The 18832-nt window shown below is 36.1% G+C and overlaps 1 protein-coding gene across 1 annotated transcript; it reads left to right on the top strand.

The window, feature by feature from the left end:
- The first annotated feature begins 901 nt into the window (after positions 1-901).
- p4ha1b (prolyl 4-hydroxylase, alpha polypeptide I b) lies at positions 902-18361 on the top strand. The gene is made up of 15 exons (XM_079832442.1): positions 902-1126; positions 4354-4430; positions 4921-5017; positions 5145-5296; positions 6950-7087; positions 7471-7710; positions 9410-9624; positions 9715-9891; positions 10343-10413; positions 13096-13195; positions 13324-13377; positions 13911-13976; positions 17325-17393; positions 17477-17573; positions 17690-18361. Exons 2-15 carry the CDS (start codon positions 4355-4357, stop codon positions 17758-17760), a joined length of 1623 nt encoding a protein of 540 aa, XP_079688568.1. The 5' UTR covers positions 902-1126; position 4354; the 3' UTR covers positions 17761-18361.
- The last annotated feature ends 471 nt before the right edge of the window (positions 18362-18832 follow it).

The raw sequence follows: 18832 nt of genomic DNA on the forward strand, positions 1-18832 counted from the left end.
ACCAAAAAAGGCAATAAATATATGTTTGAATCCATGGAATAAATACAAACTTCATGGAACAAACAGCTGCAAACTGCAGTGTTTGACCTTAATGGTTTACAGGGCTGGGATGAAGAAATAAGTTTGAAATCAGCCTTGCAGGAGCACTCCATAATCATTTTAGTATGAGTCAGATGTTTGGCTAGCATTGAGAAGCAAAAGCATTACAATAAATCATTACAAATAATTTGTTAAAAACAATAATAGAAAAAAAAAACCTCAAGGCAACTTTCAAAGGGGTGTGCTAAATCCTATTAAAACAAAAAAAACATTTTTATTTTGTAATTGAGCATTTCAAATAATACTGAAGTTTTTCATTAAATGCTTAATATTTTTACATCAACTGTACACAGAGTGCAATAAACTGTATTTATAACACAAATGCCTGCTGTTGTGTCTCTATTGTGCTAGTTTCACAAGCAAACAGAAACATACAGACATTCTTCAGGCAATGTGACAAACGTTGCCTTGTTTATGGCCAAGTGTTTATTTTGAAAGAAAAGGTTGCTTTCTGAAATTAAACCAGCAAATTCTTAACAGAGAAAGTCTCATAAGGTTAGTATAAATCAAAAGGAGCGGAAGCTACAGAGAAAGACAGTGGGAAGAGATAGAAACTTACACTTCTTTTTGCACTGAAAAAAGAAAAGAAAATAATAATCACACGTTTATTACCATGATCTTAATGAAGGGTGCATCATGGGTTCCACAAAAGTTTAAAGAAACTAAATCTAGGCTATATTATGGATAACGTGTTTTTATTAGACACAGTGTATTATGAACTGCTAAATATGCAATATGTATTAATGAGATGTAAAGAATTGCAGTATGCGCATGCGCACTACGAAATTCCACCTGGTTCCATGAGTCTGGGAGAGTGTGTGAGACTCTGCACGTAGCCCAGCGGAATCCCCGCCGCCAGATGTCGAGGAGAAGAGCGGTGCAGCCTCTCAGATAAAGCCCAGCTGCACACCAGAAGCATCGTAAACACAGCGGAGTCCTCCATCCATTCCGAGTTCCTCATCAGCATCACTAGAGCAACATCTGGATAGATTTCCCTGTTTCTCTGCGCGCGGTGACAGACTGCAAGGTACGAGGTTATTTGCTTTCAAAGTTGAATTTGTTTTGTTTTGGTTGATTATCGAATTATTTGTTGTTGCAATGACACATTTTTAATTGGCAGTTTAAAAAACAGAAAAGGAAACATTTTGATATTAAAAACTCCTGATGCGTACAAAATCTCGGGCAAGAATTTCTTCTGTTTGAGAGTGCCGGACGCACGTGCACGAGTTCATCTTGCACTCACTCTTCAATGTACACAATAATATAATCACACCAACAATCAATCTAAATGTGCATTGATTGAATACTTTGGAAAAAACAGCCTGTTTCAAGCTCATTAAGCGACTTAAAATCAGTCTTCGGATCTATTTTGAGATAAAGTCTCCGTAGATTTAACTTTTTTTTGCCATTACGTGGAATATGTTTTTGGTCTAAAGCAGATAGCAATGCGGACTAGTCAAAAGCACGTTAGCCTACATTATTTGCAGCACTGTAATAATACTGCAAACACGTTGTTACAGTGTTTCTCTGCGTCAAGCACGCGCAACGTCGGCAGCGTGCGTCTCACTGACTGACACATTTGCTGCAGTGAGTATTCAGTGTTTTTAAAAGTCCCACCCGTCCTGTGGCACAGATGTTTGTAACCCTAACTTTGCGTATCTCTTATCTGTGAACTTTTTTGAAGAGTTTGCCGTCGGCTTAACTCATTTCGAGCTCTCGAGGGGGCGGGGCGAAGACGTGGCAGTTCCGCTGCTCTGCACCGAATGAACTGTGGTTGGCTTCCATGCTGGACCCTCACGAGCTCACGAACGCCACTATGGCCTTTCTTGTAATTATGCAGTACCTTTCGAACTTTGGACAATCTAAGTAATGTACTCTAAGTAATAATTTATTTTAAATGATATACAAGACAAATATGGGAAAACGGTGACTGTGTCTTGGATGGTAACCAAATTAATCCATTACTAATTGAAGGACTTAGTTAACTGTCTACTCATTTTTCACTTACTCCATTGAATTGCTAATACTTACTCTATTCTAGTATGTGACATTAACACTAGCCAAGAAGCCTTCTATCGCTCACTGGTTCAGAAATTCCTTCTGCACAGCACACAAGCAAGCACACAGGAGCGAGTCATGTTAGTTTGGTGCCTTGAGGGCTTTTTTCTTTCTTTTTTGCACGTCTCATGTGTCAGATGCCTTTTGCATACCATGACACATTTGCAACATAATAAACTCAGATTTACATTTAACCTGTTAACTGTCACCCCCCCCCCCCACACACATCTGAATAATTATATCCGTTGTAATTCATTCAAGGTTGGTATATTTTCAAAGAAGGCACAAAAAAGGGTTTAAACTACTGTTATCATTGTAATGCAATATCCAATCAATTTCAGAAGAGTTTTCATAGGATGAATTGTGAGTGTTTAAGCTTTAGAATGATACCTGTTTTTATTTATGATGATTACTAGAATATGTATATATGGAAACTGGTTTCCGCCACAAAATAAAAAGATAATAGCAACTTTTTTCTCGCAATGCAAGTTTATATCTCACAATTCTGACTTTATATCATGCAATACTGACTTTATCTAATGCAATTCTGACTTTATATCACACAGTTCTGACTTTATAACTCACAATTCTGACTTTATATCTCGTAATTGTGTGCTATAAAGTCAGATTTGCGAGATATAAATGCAATTCTGAGAAAAAAATCTGAATTGTGATAGGGCAACGCAATATATCGAAATATCGCAAATGTTCATATCGCAATATGCATATCGCAAGGGCACGCAATATCTGAATGATTTGAATAGGCTACTTCAACATTGTGAAAAGTGTATGTTTTAGGTTGACGCATATAGCAGAGAATAGACTGGGCACACGACTGTTACTTATGTGACTTGCTTGACGTTAAAAAGAGTTATTAAACACAATAACTTGCGAAAAACAACTCCTTGCGGTCTCGTGCTGTCTGCCACACACACCGAAATGTGCGTACAAGCCGTTCTTTTTTCGTGTCTAGTTACACACTCGAACTGTCAATGCTTCCTTTTCCCAGAACCGATGCTTTCTTTTCCCAGAAAGAATGTGAAACACACAAATGATATTATTCTGTTTTTAAATATATTTTTTTAAATATAATTTAAATAGATTTTACACACTTAAAGCAATATCGTATCACATATCCAATATCGCATTATTTAACAAGGATATCGCATATCCCATTTTCATTCAATATCGCACAGCCCTAAATTGTGAGATATAGACTCGCAGTTGCAAGAAAAAAGTCAGAATTGTCCGATAAAAAGTCGCAATTACTTAAAACATTTTTTATTCTGTGGCGGAAACAAGCTTCCATAAATATGTGATAAAGAAAAAAAGGCATTAAAAAAGTTCACCAAGTGACCCGATAGTTAACAGGCTAGGATGCAATAGTTGTAACTGATAATGCAAAAAGTGTTTATGATAATGTGTTTAACATCTCAGTGTGTGGATCTTGTGTGAAGTTTGTCAGGGCATTTGTCCAATGAATGAGGCTATCTCTTTGCTCTAAGGCTTACCCCTGGTTGCCGCATAGTCTTTTTCAACAAACAAACGGGACATCTTGTTTATACACGCTGACTTAAACACACAAAAGGGATCTTCCCTCTGGCCCAGCGTGATGTCCTTTGTTTGCTCTCTTGACACCACGTTTGTGCCAAAATTCTGAGCCAGCAGTGACCACATGCAGCCATGTGTATCCAAATTGGTGTGCACTGGGAATTACGGCAACCGAAACCTAATTTTCCAATGTCCAGCATGTGTTAGTGGGTTCAGTAATGCATTTTCCTTGCCTTAAAGGTTGTTTGTAGTATCTGTGTGTTAAAACATCAAAAGACAGAAATAATAAATTCTTCCGATATTGTCAGGAAGATGTTGTGCAATGCATTTTTAGATGTATCACATATGACACTGTCTGTTTCTTTATCTAACGCAATTCTGACTTTATATCACACAGTTCTGACTTTATAACTCACAATTCTGACTTTATATCTCGTAATTGTGTGCTATAAAGTCAGATTTGCGAGATATAAATGCAATTCTGAGAAAAAAAAAATCTGAATTGTGATAGGGCAACGCAATATATCGAAATTATCGAAATATCGCAAATGTTCATATCGCAATATGCATATCGCAAGGGCACGCAATATCTGAATGATTTGAATAGGCTACTTCAACATTGTGAAAAGTGTATGTTTCTCTCAGGATGGCGTTGTCCTGGTTCCTGTTGAGTTTCCTCTTCCGTTCCCTGTACGCCCACAATGATTTCTTCACTTCTATAGGTGAGATGATCTTCCATTGTGTTGTTCTGCCTTGTAGCCATTTCTGATTAGGTTATACATCCTGCCAAACATATGAAACATGCAGGAAGTGTTTGTGACCGATAGGTCGATCTATCTATCAATAATTTTAAACCATTAACTTCTTCTGAAATCCCCCAATCCCTCTCGGATTCAAAGTACTAATTTATATATATATATATATATAATATACATAAAATCAAAATGTAGTACTTTTACACAACTGAGCTAGACTTAATGCATAGTGGTCATTGGGAGAAACCATTTCAAAAATCACTTTTAACCCAATATTTAAGTAATTCCAACCCATGTACATTTTAGTTTGAGGCTGTTATCTATACATGATAATTAAAAAAAATATCAGAAAAATTGTGTTAGCACTTGAAAGGGTGTTTAACAAATTTGTCATTGAAGTTTTGTGTAATATTTAATCTTCTGTTTTAGATTTGACATTTGACTTTTTGATTTATAGGTCAGATGACAGACTTACTGTACACAGAGAAGGACCTGGTGACTTCACTAAAAGAATACATTAGACAGGAGGAGAACAAACTAGAGCAGGTCAAAGAGTGAGTAAACCCCTACATACACATATCGTACCTCACAGATCATTCCATAAAAAAAAGTCTCTTTCTGGTAGTCATTTGACAGCTCATTTGACAGCTGGTGAATATTTTGTTTCTTTACCTGCATCAGGTGGGCAGATAAACTGGACTCACTGACGAACACCGCCACGCAGGACCCAGAAGGGTTCCTGGGACACCCGGTCAATGCATTCAAACTGATGAAAAGACTCAACAGTGAGTGGGCCGACCTGGAGAGCCTGGTGCTGAAAGACACCACCAACGGTTAGTGACAGTCAAAGTCTTTCATAGTAATTAGGGATGGCGGAATTACATTGTTTATCTCTTTTTAAAAAATATATTTATCTATATACAAGATATATTTATATAGTTACTGTTTTGTACTGTCTCGAGTATTGCTGTTTTTGAACTGATATCTTACATATTATTCACTTGCTAGGAATGATTGATTTGTATTTACTCATCAAGTCCTCCTTTCTACATTGTTAGGAAACATGAATAATTTTTTAGGTTAAATGTTTAGCATAAATAACAGTAACATACACTACCATTCAAAAGTTTGGGGTTGGTATGAATTGTAATTTGTTTTTGTTTTTTTTTTTTACAGTTTTTCTCAGTCGCTTTGGTACATTTCTCAGATCAGAATTGAAATTCTCAAAACTACCTGTTTAATCTTATTCAAAAATTCTTATTTCTCATTTCTTTGAACAAGTTGCAAATGCTTTTGTACATCCATGCAAATTATTATATGCAATTCTCTGCTGTTTCCTACGTTATCAGTTGCTTATGTCATGTTAATCAATATGTATTATAATGGGTCTCTGTTGAATAGTCACACCCCATACAACATTTAGGCATCAGTTCAGAGCACAAGTCTTTACATGCAAAAAGGTTGCATATTTCTATACATTTCCATTAGACGTTCACATTTCTACTTTATTTATTATTATTATTTTTTATTTGTGCTATGCAGTGCTGTCTTTTCCTTTCTGTGTCGCAATGACATGGTCTGTCAATAAATTACAATAAATTACACCAACAGTAAAAGCGTAAATGTGAATCTTGTCTAATCTCTTGCAATCAAACTCCCACATACACTTAGGTCTAACCTACAATTTACAATAATTGGCATCAAACTTTAGCCATAGTTTACATCAGAACATCCCTCCAGAGTACACTGTTATATTGACAACATGACTAAGCAATTTGACTGTCTTATCCGTACACAATGACACACGGACTTGTCATTCTGATGGCACTGACATGTTCATTAACACAGATATTTACTTTTGAGAGATGAACTAAGGATTTTGAGCAAGAGACTGGCTTTTGCTGGTAAACCATGGTGTTTTGCTCTTTGTATGAATTGTTTTGAGAAATGCACTTACTGTTTTGCAAATGTCGAGGATGATTCGAAAAATTTACCAAAGCGACTGAGGAAAAACTGTAAATGTTTTTGAAGGGATTATTTTATCAGAAATACAGTAAAAAAAAATTATATTGTGAAATATTATAACAATTTAAAATCACGGTTTTCTATTTTAATATTCTTTAAAAAATAATTTATTCCTGTGATGGCAAAGCTGTGTCAGTGTCACATGATCCTATGTACAATCCATGCTCTATGCTAATTAAAATACTGGTTGAATCTATTCACTCCGAGAGTTCATGATTGAACAGCATTTATTTAAAATATAAATCTTTTATAATATGTCAAATGTTTTTACTGCCACTTTTGCTGAATTAAAATAGTTATTACTGTAAAAAACAATTGTACTGACCCTAAACCTTTGATGTATGATTTTAGTCATACGGTAGTAATAGCATTATTTGCATCTCAATATGTTATTAACCTCTTAATCTGTTGTAATCTTGTAATCCTCAAGGCCAAGCCTCTCTTCTCTGTTCTGTTTGTAGGGTTTATCTCTAATCTGACCGTCCAGAGACAGTTTTTCCCAACAGACGAGGACCAGACAGGAGCAGCCAAAGCTTTGCTTAGATTACAGGACACATACCAGCTGTCTGCCAACACCATTTCTAATGGAGACCTGCCTGGTGAGCGACTGTGCAGGGCTATGTGTTTATTCATTCCAGAGAGCTTGCAATCTTTATCAAGCACATTGCATTACCAGGGACTCTTTGAGAAGCATCATGCTGTGTCTGTGATAAATTGCTTGTATATTTCTTTGGAAATTCTTTAAAATGTTTCCATGGGATAGAGTGATAATATCTGTCCCATTTAAAAAGAAATGGAAACACAACCAAATAGTTGTTTACTGGAGGTGAGAGGCTGTCCTTTGGGACAGCAACAAAATAGATATCTTAAAAAACATCAAAATAATTTAGTATCATGATAGTTAGAACAATGCAACTGAATATATGACATTTAATTAAGAGACTATTTGTTTTTGTGCATCTCTTTACTGGTGTGACCTTAGGTGTTGTGCACAAGAGCCGTATGACGGTGGCAGACTGCTATGAGCTGGGGAAGATTGCATACTCTGATTCAGATTACTATCACACGGAGCTCTGGATGGCCCAGGCCCTCACACAGCTGGATGAAGGCGAGGAATCCACCATAGACAAGGTCACAGTTATGGACTACCTCAGTTATGCAATCTACCAGCAAGGGGAACTAGAGCGAGCCCTCGAGCTCACCAAGAGGATGCTGAAGCTGGGTAAAGAAGAATCTAAAGCAAATCATTTAATAACATTGTTAAATGCAGTGTTATTTCAGTGTTGTTTATATACTATATAGTATTTATTACACATTTTTGAATTAGCTTTTATTTGTATATTTTCAGTTTTCATTTTCATTTTATTTTAAAGGGATAGTTCATCCTAAAATGAAGATTAAAAGGTTAGTTCACCCAAAAATGAAAATTCTGTCATTAATTACTCGCCCTCATGTCGTTCCAAACCCGTAAAACCAGTGCTTTCGAGTTCTATGGCAGAACGGTGGCTCACCATTGGCTAGCTCCTGCGTCAGCATCACACGCATGCGTTGTGGTGCTCACGTGAATAACATCAGCCAATGGTGAGTCGCTTTTATGCCATAGAACCTGAAAACGCTGCACTGTATTTACAATGTAACCTCCGTAGGAGACTGGCGCAGATGAGACGAAATTGTTGAATAAAGTCGTTATTTTTGTTTGTTTTTGCACACAAAACGTATTCTCGTCACTTCATACAATTAAGTTTGAACCACTGGAGTCACATGGACTTTTTTAATGATCTTTCTGGGTCTTGAAAGTGTTAATTAATTTGTTGTCTATGGAGGGGTAAGAGAGCTCTCGGATTTCATCAAAAATAACTTAATTTGTGTTCCGAATATGAATGAAGGTCTTACAGGTTTGGAACGACATGAGGGTGAGTAATTAATGACAGAATTTTCATTTTTGGGTGAACTAACCCTTTATAATTTACTCACCCTGGTGTTGCTCTAATGCTGTATGCTCTTCTTTCTTTTATGGACTACAAGAGAATAAAAAAAAAAAAAAGTCCTTATAATGGCAGTGAATAGCGACCTTTTTAAAAAAGGTGCAAAAGTACCACAGAATGATCCCATGACACACGTGCCATATATCCCACATGTTCTGTTGGTATGTGATAGGGTTTGTTGAAAAACAATCTTGATTTCTTTCTTGATTTAATCTTGATTTCTCACAACCTGTGTGCTTGTGTTCTGGGTAAGACGGAGTGAACTGTGGCGCTAATAGAGTCTCACGAACGCACATGTCATGCAGCCATACAGAGAAGCCCAACGGCCAAGGTCAAGAATTTAATTAAGTAATACACAACATTTCAGTTTGTTTTTCACCAAACTCTATTGTATACCCCCAGAACACTTGGAATATACAGCATGTGTCACACGGGATCATTCTGTGTCACTTGCTTGTAAAAAGCTTGATGCTGGTCGCTATTCACTGCCATTAAATGTACGAGCGTGAGCGGAGCATTTTTTAAAATTCTCCTTTGGTGTCTATAAAAGAAAGAATGGCATACGGCATTAGAACAACACCAGGGTGAGTAAATGAGGACTTCATTTTAGGGTGAACTAATCCTTTAAGTTTTAGTCATTTTGTTATGTGCATTTAATTATTTGAATGTTTATTTTTTATTTATTTAGTATTAAAATAATGATTGTCTTATTGGTAACAGCCAGAATTTCAATACATATATTTCTGATTTTTAGTTTATTTTGAGTAGCCTAAATTGAAAATAGCCGTATAATGAATTAATGGAATGACTGGTATGGCTTTGTCAGGAAGGACAATGGTGGAGACAATAAATGGACAAAACATAGAAATGATGATTGATGACGCTAAAATAAGTTATTTTTCCAAACTTAAAAGTGCCTTTGTATGTGAATCTCAGACCCAAATCACCACAGGGCCAATGGGAACCTAAAGTACTTTGAGTTCCAGCTGGAGAAGCAGAGAAAGGCAGAGGCCGAGAAGAAGGAAGTGGAAGATAAAAAAAGTGAGAAAAAAGTGCTGGACAAACGTGAAACTCAGAGGAAACGGTCCAAAGACCCTCTGCCAGAGAGGAAGAAATATGAAATGCTGTGCAGAGGAGAGGGAGTAAAACTGGTGAGCAGAAAGACTACGTTTTTTCCCCCTACTTTTTGCACGTTTTAAATATTTTTCTCAAATTCTTTCTTTTGCTTTCTTTACTTGCAGACCCCACGGAGACAAAGCCGACTGTTTTGCCGTTATTATGACAACAACCGCAATCCACGATTGCTTTTGGCTCCAGTGAAGCAGGAAGATGAGTGGGACCGCCCACGTATTGTCCGTTACATTGACATCATCTCTGACAGTGAGATCGAGACAGTGAAGGAGATTGCAAAACCCAGAGTGAGTTGGGCATGCTGAAGTTATGCTGTGGTTTGCAAAATTTTAAATTTTGGTTATTCTTTTAATTGTTTTTATTTATTTTATTTTTTACTATACATTTTAAATGATAAATAATTTAAATACATTATTATATTTGTCTTGTATATGTAGACCATAACAGTGTACAATCTTTTTTATTATTACTATTGATAATGGTTGTCATTTAATAGCTTAAGTGACTGCTGAATCATAAGAACCGTTTTTTTTTTAACACAAAAGTCAACTTTTGAAGCATAAAAGAATGATGTGAATAGTGTTCAGATGCTGACAAAAATCAAGAATATATAAGTAGTCTATTAATTTTATAAGGTTTTGAGTTTGAGTAACTTTATTACATAAATGTAGTAAGTATAAGTGAGGGGTTGAAAGTGCTGTACAGGAGCCTATGTGTAATCCATATCTGGCTCCTTAGCTCCGTAGGGCTACTATATCCAATCCCATCACGGGCGTGCTCGAGACCGCCCCCTACAGGATCAGTAAAAGGTAAGGCAATAAGTGTGGGAGTCTAGAACGGCACTAAAAAAACAAACCGTCCTGCTTTAACCGACCCCTAGAGTCTAAGAACTCCTTAGCAGAAACAATGCAAAACACTACAAATCACAGTTGTTGAATTAATTGCTATTAAAAAATGTGATATTTATTTTTACATTAACTATAATAGAATATAAACTAAAATAGGATATAAACTCACAAGCCACTTTATTAGGTACACCTGTTCAATTGCTGGCATGGTTGTTGGTGCCAGATTGGCTGGTCTGAGTATTTCAGGAACTGCTGATCTACTGGGATTTTATAGAGAATGGTCAGAAAAAGAGAAAATATCCACTGAGTGGAAGTTCTGTGGGCGAAAAATCCATGTTGATTTTTCCACAAGCAACTGCTTGATGCTATCAATATGTCAATATGGACCAAAATCTCTGAGGAATGTTTTCAGCACTTTGTTGAATCTATGCCACAAAGAATTAAGGCAGTTCTGAAGGCAAAAGGGGGTCTAAAACGTTACATGCGATGTGTACCAATAAAGTGGCTGGTGAGTGTATATATGATTTTTTTCAGTATTATTTAGCATACTGAAATCTAGAATTTCAAATAGCATGTTGACAGGTACTAGCTGTGACTTGTAACTTTGTAAATGCACATAGATATTGCTTTCATGCCGAGGAGTTGCTTTCTGCCTTGCCTTGCTGTTTTTGTCATGGTAATGGAGACAAAAAAAGTAGAAAGAAAGAGTAAGAAATGCTCCATTTTGTTACTTTTTCTTGCAGTAGTTGTCATGTGCTCTGTGTGGAGAACTGGAACAGGGACAGAGTGATTAAAAATTACAATTTGAAAGTTTAGGATTTTTTATTTCAAGGTTTTATGTTTACAACTTTGACTTGAGTCAAAATTATAAAAAATGTTGCATCACTGCTGGTGTACAGTTCTGTCCCTGTTCTTTACATGGCTTCAGTTCAGAAAGTGACACTAAAGTGACTTCTCTTTCTCTCTCTCTCCCCTTATTTCCCTCTTTTATCTGCATTTACTCTGTCCATGTCCTTATGCTTTTGTGTGTTCTTGCTCCTCTTTCATCCTTTGCTCTCTCTCTCTCCTCTTTACTTTGTGTAACGGTGAATAGCTAAAGAGAGCCACTGTTCACGATCCCATTACGGGAAAACTCACCACTGCCCAGTACAGAGTCTCCAAGAGGTAAGGGATCAAAGGTCAAAACATCTTATCCAAAACCAGCATCATCATCATCATCTCTAGAGAGCACACATTATGAATCTCCATTTCACAGGGGGGTAAGATTAAAAAATCCAACCCTCACTTGGCCATAGAAGTTTTGGTGACCCACTTTCACAGGCAGAAAGAAGTTTTGGTGACCCACTTTCACAGGCAGAAAATGTTGGAATCTTTATTCTACTACAGTCCTAATATTAAGATTATCTGAAATATTTGAGCATCTATAAATAAATAATTGTGCAAACAAGTGCACAGAACTTCAGTCTCTGCATGACCAGCCGTTTATGTCTGTGCACTAAAATAACTTTTTTTTTTTAATAGAGCTATACATAGTTCTGTTGTCTCATTCACATTTCCACCCACACCAGAGTGGTTTAACTTATCCTAGTTATTATGAGTGTATGTTTGACAACGCACGTCTCAGCACAGGCATACTGGGTGGAGTCGCTGTAACACTTGAGGGCTCCTTTCACACCAAAAGCTATGAATGTGTCAGTTTGAGTGTTTAAGAACTCTTAAACACTCAAACTGATGTTTAGAAGATAAATATATTAAAATAAATGGTATATATACACTACCATTCAAAAGTTTAGGTCAGTAAGGTTTTTTTTTTTTAAAAGAAAATAATACTCTAAAAATAATATAATATAGAAAATAATATTCTGCAGACACATTATTGATCAAAAGTGACAGTAAGTACCTTTATAATGTTACAAATGATTTCTGTTTCAAATAATTGTTATTTTGAACATTCATTCAATATATTTGAATATTCATTAAATAATCCTGAAAAAAAACATCAATTTCCACTAGTTTTTCTAAATGTTTCTGAAGCAAATCCGCTTATTAGGGATCATGTGACTCTGAAGACTAGAAGAAATGCCTGCTGAAAATTCAGCGATGCCATCGCTAGAATAAATTACACTTTTTTTTAATCAACAATGTATGTGTCAATTAGTAATGATTTTAAGGGGGAAATAGCAATACCTTGGTTAAGATTAATGTCTAACCTCGGTTTACAGTAGCAGAGGGGCCTCTCTCTCGCATACACACACACACACACACACATGCACTCACTCATAATCCTGAATGAGATCAGTGTTGCTGAATTCCTTTACTCTGATATTCTCTGTGAGGAATGTGAACTAATTTTGCTGACTGCTGTCCCCTCTGTCTTTTTAATTTCTCTTTTCACCATTCATGGCTTCACCTGCCGGTTTGTCTTTATCACAATCAGACTTTTTCACATTTATAACTAAATAAAATAAATTCAACTTCAGAAATCTTTTCATTGTAAACATGATGTGAAAATGTCTGAAAATCATTCATGTGCATGGTGTGGCATGTGGTCTATGTATTATGTATAATGCAATATTAATTGCTTTTGTATATAGTTGTTTCACTTTTCTCCAATTTCTGCTCTATAATCCCCCCTCATTCTAGTGCTTGGCTGTCTGGATATGAGCATTCTACGATCGAAATTATTAACCAGCGTATCGAGGATGTAACAGGCCTGGAAATGGACACAGCAGAAGAGCTGCAGGTAAGAGGAACTTCCACACAACCAGCCGATCAGATGCTTTTAGTCTGACACATTCATGTAACAAGAATCCACCCATTGTAATATTGCTCTGTGGAAAAGGTTGTCATTAGCCATGTTTTTCATCTCAGGTTGCAAATTATGGTGTTGGTGGTCAGTACGAACCTCATTTTGACTTTGGAAGGGTGAGTTCCTGTGTCTTTCTTTCACAGATAAAAATACACATATATCAGCACTATAAATCAGCATAGGCATATTATATTGTTTATATACTCTACCATTAAAACGTTTGGCTTAAAATTTAAAAAATAGAAAGGAGAGAAGAATACTTTTATTCAGCATGTCTGCATTCAAATGATCAATAGTGACAGTAGAGACATTTATGTTACAAAAGATTCCTTTTTCAAATAAATGCTGTTCTTTTGAACTTTCTATTCATCAAAGACTCCTGAAAGAAATGAATCAGTTTTTACAAAAATATTTTGTAAAAATTCAGCTTTTTTCATCACACAAAGATATATTGAAATAGATAAGTTATTTTAAATTGCAATACTATTCACAATATTACTGTTTTTACTGTATTTTCGATCAAATAAATGCCGGCTTGGTGAGCATCTTTTTTCAAAAACATTAAAAAAATCTTAGACCACAGACTTTGAACATTAGTGTAAGCTTGTGTCTTTAATTTTTTTTTTACACTGTGTTCTTATAAATACAGAAAGATGAACCAGATGCCTTTAAAGAACTGGGAACGGGAAACAGAATTGCTACTTGGCTCTTTTATGTGAGTAAATTGACTTTGACGTGCAGACACATATAACACATATGTCAATCATTACTGTCAACATTTTATGGTCTTTGACATGATCTGGTGATCTGGATCTGATTTTATTACGAAATATGCTTGCAACATTATAGCAGTGGTTATAGCAGTGGTATATGTAAAAAGTGGATTATGGATGGGCCTCTAAGAGCGGTTTCACAGGCACCAAGGTCCGAATCATGTTCATGTTTTGATACATTTGGTTAGTTTTGGTTTGGTTTCACATTGCAATTATGTGAGCGCACTAAAGAACTTTACATGACATACTTGCGTTGTCATAATCATCTATGTGGGCTGCATTTTGACATTGATTGGTTTGTAAACGGACGTGCGTCTGACGTCAGCGTCTTTGACAAGAATGAATAAACAGACTCATATCGTTGCTACTGCACATTGCTTGACTATTTCTTTTAGTTTCTAATTGTTTCGTTTAAAAGTGGACATTTCAAGCTTTCTATGCACATATTTCTCATATCTGTGAGGCAAGTAGCCTGCTGAGTTTCGGTTTATTTATGAGACATGTTCAAGCGCAATGCAAGTGATCACTTCGGCGCCTTATTATCAGTGATTTTTTTTTTCTCTGGTTGGTCGGTGTGTGTGTGTGTGTGTGTGTGTGTGCGGGCGTGCGTGCATGCCATGCGTGTTTGGGTTTGGATTGGTACACATAACTGATGATGATTGGTGGGTGGGAGACAAGGTTGAGGTTGATAGGTTGAGTTCACACGCACACACCTGTGACACACACACGCATTTGCACAGTCACACACAACCAGGAGGAGTCAGAGCGATGGCAAGTCCAACGACTTCAAAGGTAGCTTTCGCAAACTGGAAGCATAAGCACTACTTTTCCCTCGTTGAGGTGAAAGGAAAGAATGTTTATGTAACGTGCAACTTATGCCCAGGAAGAAAGAGCCTCTCCACATCGGTGGCAAGTAATTCTAATCTAATGAAGCACCTCACATCATCACATGCCGCCACAAAATTAGTGGCTAAAAACCCAGGTGATAACGTGAGCTCCACTACCAAAGGAGTAGGTAGTATAGTACTGATAATATTTACACAATATTTACACTATAGTAGGTCTACTGATAATATTTACAATAATGTCTCTCACATTGTCCCACAGAAACATTACAATAGTGTACATTAATGTACAATGTTTTATAAAAAATAATTTGTTCTATTTAGTGTCCAATTCATTCATTTAACATATTTAATATTGGGGGCATCCAAGTTATTTGACATATTTGAACATTTGAAAGAAAAAAAAGTAACACAGTAGTTACTTTCCCTGGTAATTAGTTACTTTTATAATGATGTAACTCAGTTACTATTTGTAAGAAGTAACTAGTAACTATAACTAATTACTTTTTTAAAGTAACGTGCCCAACACTGCTTATTATTTTCTGCTATAGCCTATGTGCTTATTTATTAAATCCAGGTAATTTGCTGATGAAACATTGATTAAAATTAAGATACAATTTATACAAAACGAAATTCACTTTAAAGAAATGCTTTCTACAAAACAAAACTAATGAAGTGGTCAAAATCATTTCTGACCTTCTGTCTTCTGACATATTGCGCATCTTTTCACTTTTCATAATCAATATAGTCTAGATGAAATTAAAAAATTATAACATTTAAACTTAAACAGGAACTTCCTGTAAATGGTCTGAAAGTCCGAACCATACAGAAAATGCGTTCACACTACAAACGAACCAAACCTTTGTTCAGTTTGATCTGGACCGAGACTACCTCATTTTGTTGGACCAAATTTCATCAGTTTGGTCTGGACCGTGGTCCGGGGGAGATTTCACACCTGTAATTTTGATTTGGACCAAACCGAAAAGTCAGAAAATACGGACCAAGCAAGGTAGGTGTGAAAGGGCCCTAAAAGTGTGGGTGGCCGAACACAGACTATAAACAATCAAATAAACAAAGCTTTATTGAAAACCAATCGCAGAGTCCCGAGCAAGATCAACCAACAGGGCTGAGCCTAAAGGGGTGTTTGGTTGTCCAGACAAATAATGAAACCTATTGATAGATAAAGAGTGACTGCTCTGATTGCAAAGTGCGATCCCGTGAAAAAAAATTTAAACAGAAGATCAAATCCGAGTCCCGACAACGACTATATTACTAAGAGAAATCACAATGTCTGAGTCCTGTTTTGACAACCACCATTGCTTATACAGTACATATATGTGGACTATATACAGAACAGAAAACCCCTTGCTCACGATTATTAAATGCAAATATTGAATAATCGTGCCACAGTGGGCCAGACTGAAAACCTACCCATATCTTACTTTGTATGGCTGATGTCGGTTCTAAACAAGTCAGAGTAATCTGGGTTAAGTGAAGATGTTGTTAATTTCGGCGTAATCCAAATTATCTGTTAGTTCTCTTTCAAAAGACAAACGCATCAAGTTGTAACGGCTCAACATAGACAATATCAGGTGTGTCTTGATCTAGTTTGTTACAGGATGTCACAGATAGAGTTATAATGGCCCTTAACAGACTGTTAATATTGGGGATGTCAGCAGAGGCAAGTATTTCAACCAGTGAGGGCAATTTTCTTTTCTCTGTATCAGTTTTGCGTCTAATGTGTTGGGTAAAATGTATGTATATATTGAGCATCAGACTACAGTACCATACAAATTGTATTGGAATTGTAGCAGTTCTTTCATGTCAAAGGTGGTGGATCTATGTAAGAGGGATGCCAACGCTAATATGATTCCATATACGTTTCCTCTTTAAACCAATAGTTCAACACTACTCTCTGCCTGTATGTAGCATCCAACATATTGTTTACAAGCTGTTTTATTGATGTCTTCCGCAGTTGAAAACCTGATTTAGCGATTACATGAGACGTAATACATTTCAGAAAGTTGTACTGTATCTGTAAACATACCTTCTGATGTTCATTCCTGTTCATTTCATTCTGTAACAATTAGCAAAGAGGAAGAGACGATCAGTTCACGTATCACTCAAACCGAGGTGCTACATAGATTTGTCCCTCACATTAAAGGGTGCCAAATCTGCTTATTTGAATTTCAAAATAAAACTGACAATTTGTAAACTGAGACATTGTTTCAAAAGTAACCTGCTCTGTATTGTTTGTCGGTGCATTTTCATTGTGTGAGAAAATATATGCGTGGCATGAGAGCGTTGGCCGCCTTGTATAATATTAGGATAGAGTTTCATTGATTTGACAGGGTGGACAACATCTCAATCTGGTCCAGGCACGCCCATAGCCCCGCCCCTGCATTATTGATATGTTGTACTATCATGACTTTTAATGTGTTGCAGATGAGTGACGTGGCAGCAGGGGGAGCTACAGTCTTTCCTGATGTAGGGGCAGCAGTGTGGCCTAAAAAGGTGAAACCCCAATAAAACAGAAATAATTCTTCATGTTTAAACTAGTTAATTATTTTTAATATTCACTCTCTCTTACCTATCAGGGTACAGCAGTATTCTGGTATAACCTTTTTGCCAGTGGAGAAGGAGATTACAGCACAAGACATGCTGCCTGTCCAGTATTAGTGGGCAACAAATGGGGTGAGTATGTATATACGTGTGTGTGTGTGTATGTGTATCTATATGTATATATGTGTGTGTGTGTGTGTGTGTGTTTTCTCACTTGTTTTATTTTTTTCTACTCTCTTTTCCTCCAGTATCGAACAAATGGATACACGAACGAGGTCAAGAATTCAGACGACCCTGTGCAGTGTCCGAGATGGAATGATCTCTTCTTTTCTTCTCTTATTTCCTGTTTAGTGTCAGTTTTAGTCAATATGATGCGTTTTTGTACAAGGAGTGAATGACTACGCATTAATCTATGCATTGTGCCCTTTTACTCAAATAATAGACCAGAGGTTTCTGGGCAGGATATTCTCTGACTGTTGAAGCTATGAATATGCATAGAGCCAATCAAATATTTTATTTTAGTTATTTATTTAGGGTTAAATTTAAACTCCATATGTTTCTTTTGCACGTTCTGTCATCTTAAACACCAGCAGACCTCTATTTTTTGAGAAGTTACCCAAGTCATTCATTTAAACCACTGAACACTCCATAAACCTTAATATATTATAGTATAATTGTTAGGGGGAACGCAGCACAGTGCAAGACAACTTTTTAAGACCAAAAAAAAAGAGAGAGAAAATAATCTGTTACAAAAATATTTTATAAACCCCTGAAACATTTAAAGAAGTACCAAAGAGTATTTTCTTATTTCCTGGGGCCAATGCAAACAATGTTTGTCTTTTGTTTGTTTTTTTATGTGCATTTGGAAATGTTTTTATGTGTGATAGTGTTTTTTACAGAAATAAAATCTATGACATCTTTTTTTGCCTCGTTTCATAAAAAAAATTGTGAGAAATGTATGAGTGCCACTACTCACACTCTTGCATAGTTAAATTCTGGATCAAATTCTATTAGCTGGTGACTTTTATTAGTCATTCAGAGGTTGATTTTTAAGAAACAAAAATGTCTGATCAGACAATTCATCTTCTGGTAATTATATTATCAGTATAACAATTTAAGTGAAAAGTTTAATTGAAAAATTAACATGAATTGATTTACAGAATATCTTATTGTTTGTAGATCCTTTTTGCTTTTACGACAGCAACTGATGCTCATTTTCTCCAGCCTAATGAGATTGTTCAAATATCATATTGTGGGGAATCTTTTTTTATTTTTTTTATTGTACCCTCCTGCAATCTTACGTTTTTTTGCATTGTGTGTGCATAGCACCACTTAGTGGACTGAAGTGTAATAAATATTACACTTTTTTTTTTCTTATTCTCCTTCCTATT

This window comes from Gobio gobio, assembly GCF_949357685.1.
Source record: "Gobio gobio genome assembly, chromosome: 13".
NCBI classification, from domain to species: domain Eukaryota; kingdom Metazoa; phylum Chordata; class Actinopteri; order Cypriniformes; family Gobionidae; genus Gobio; species Gobio gobio.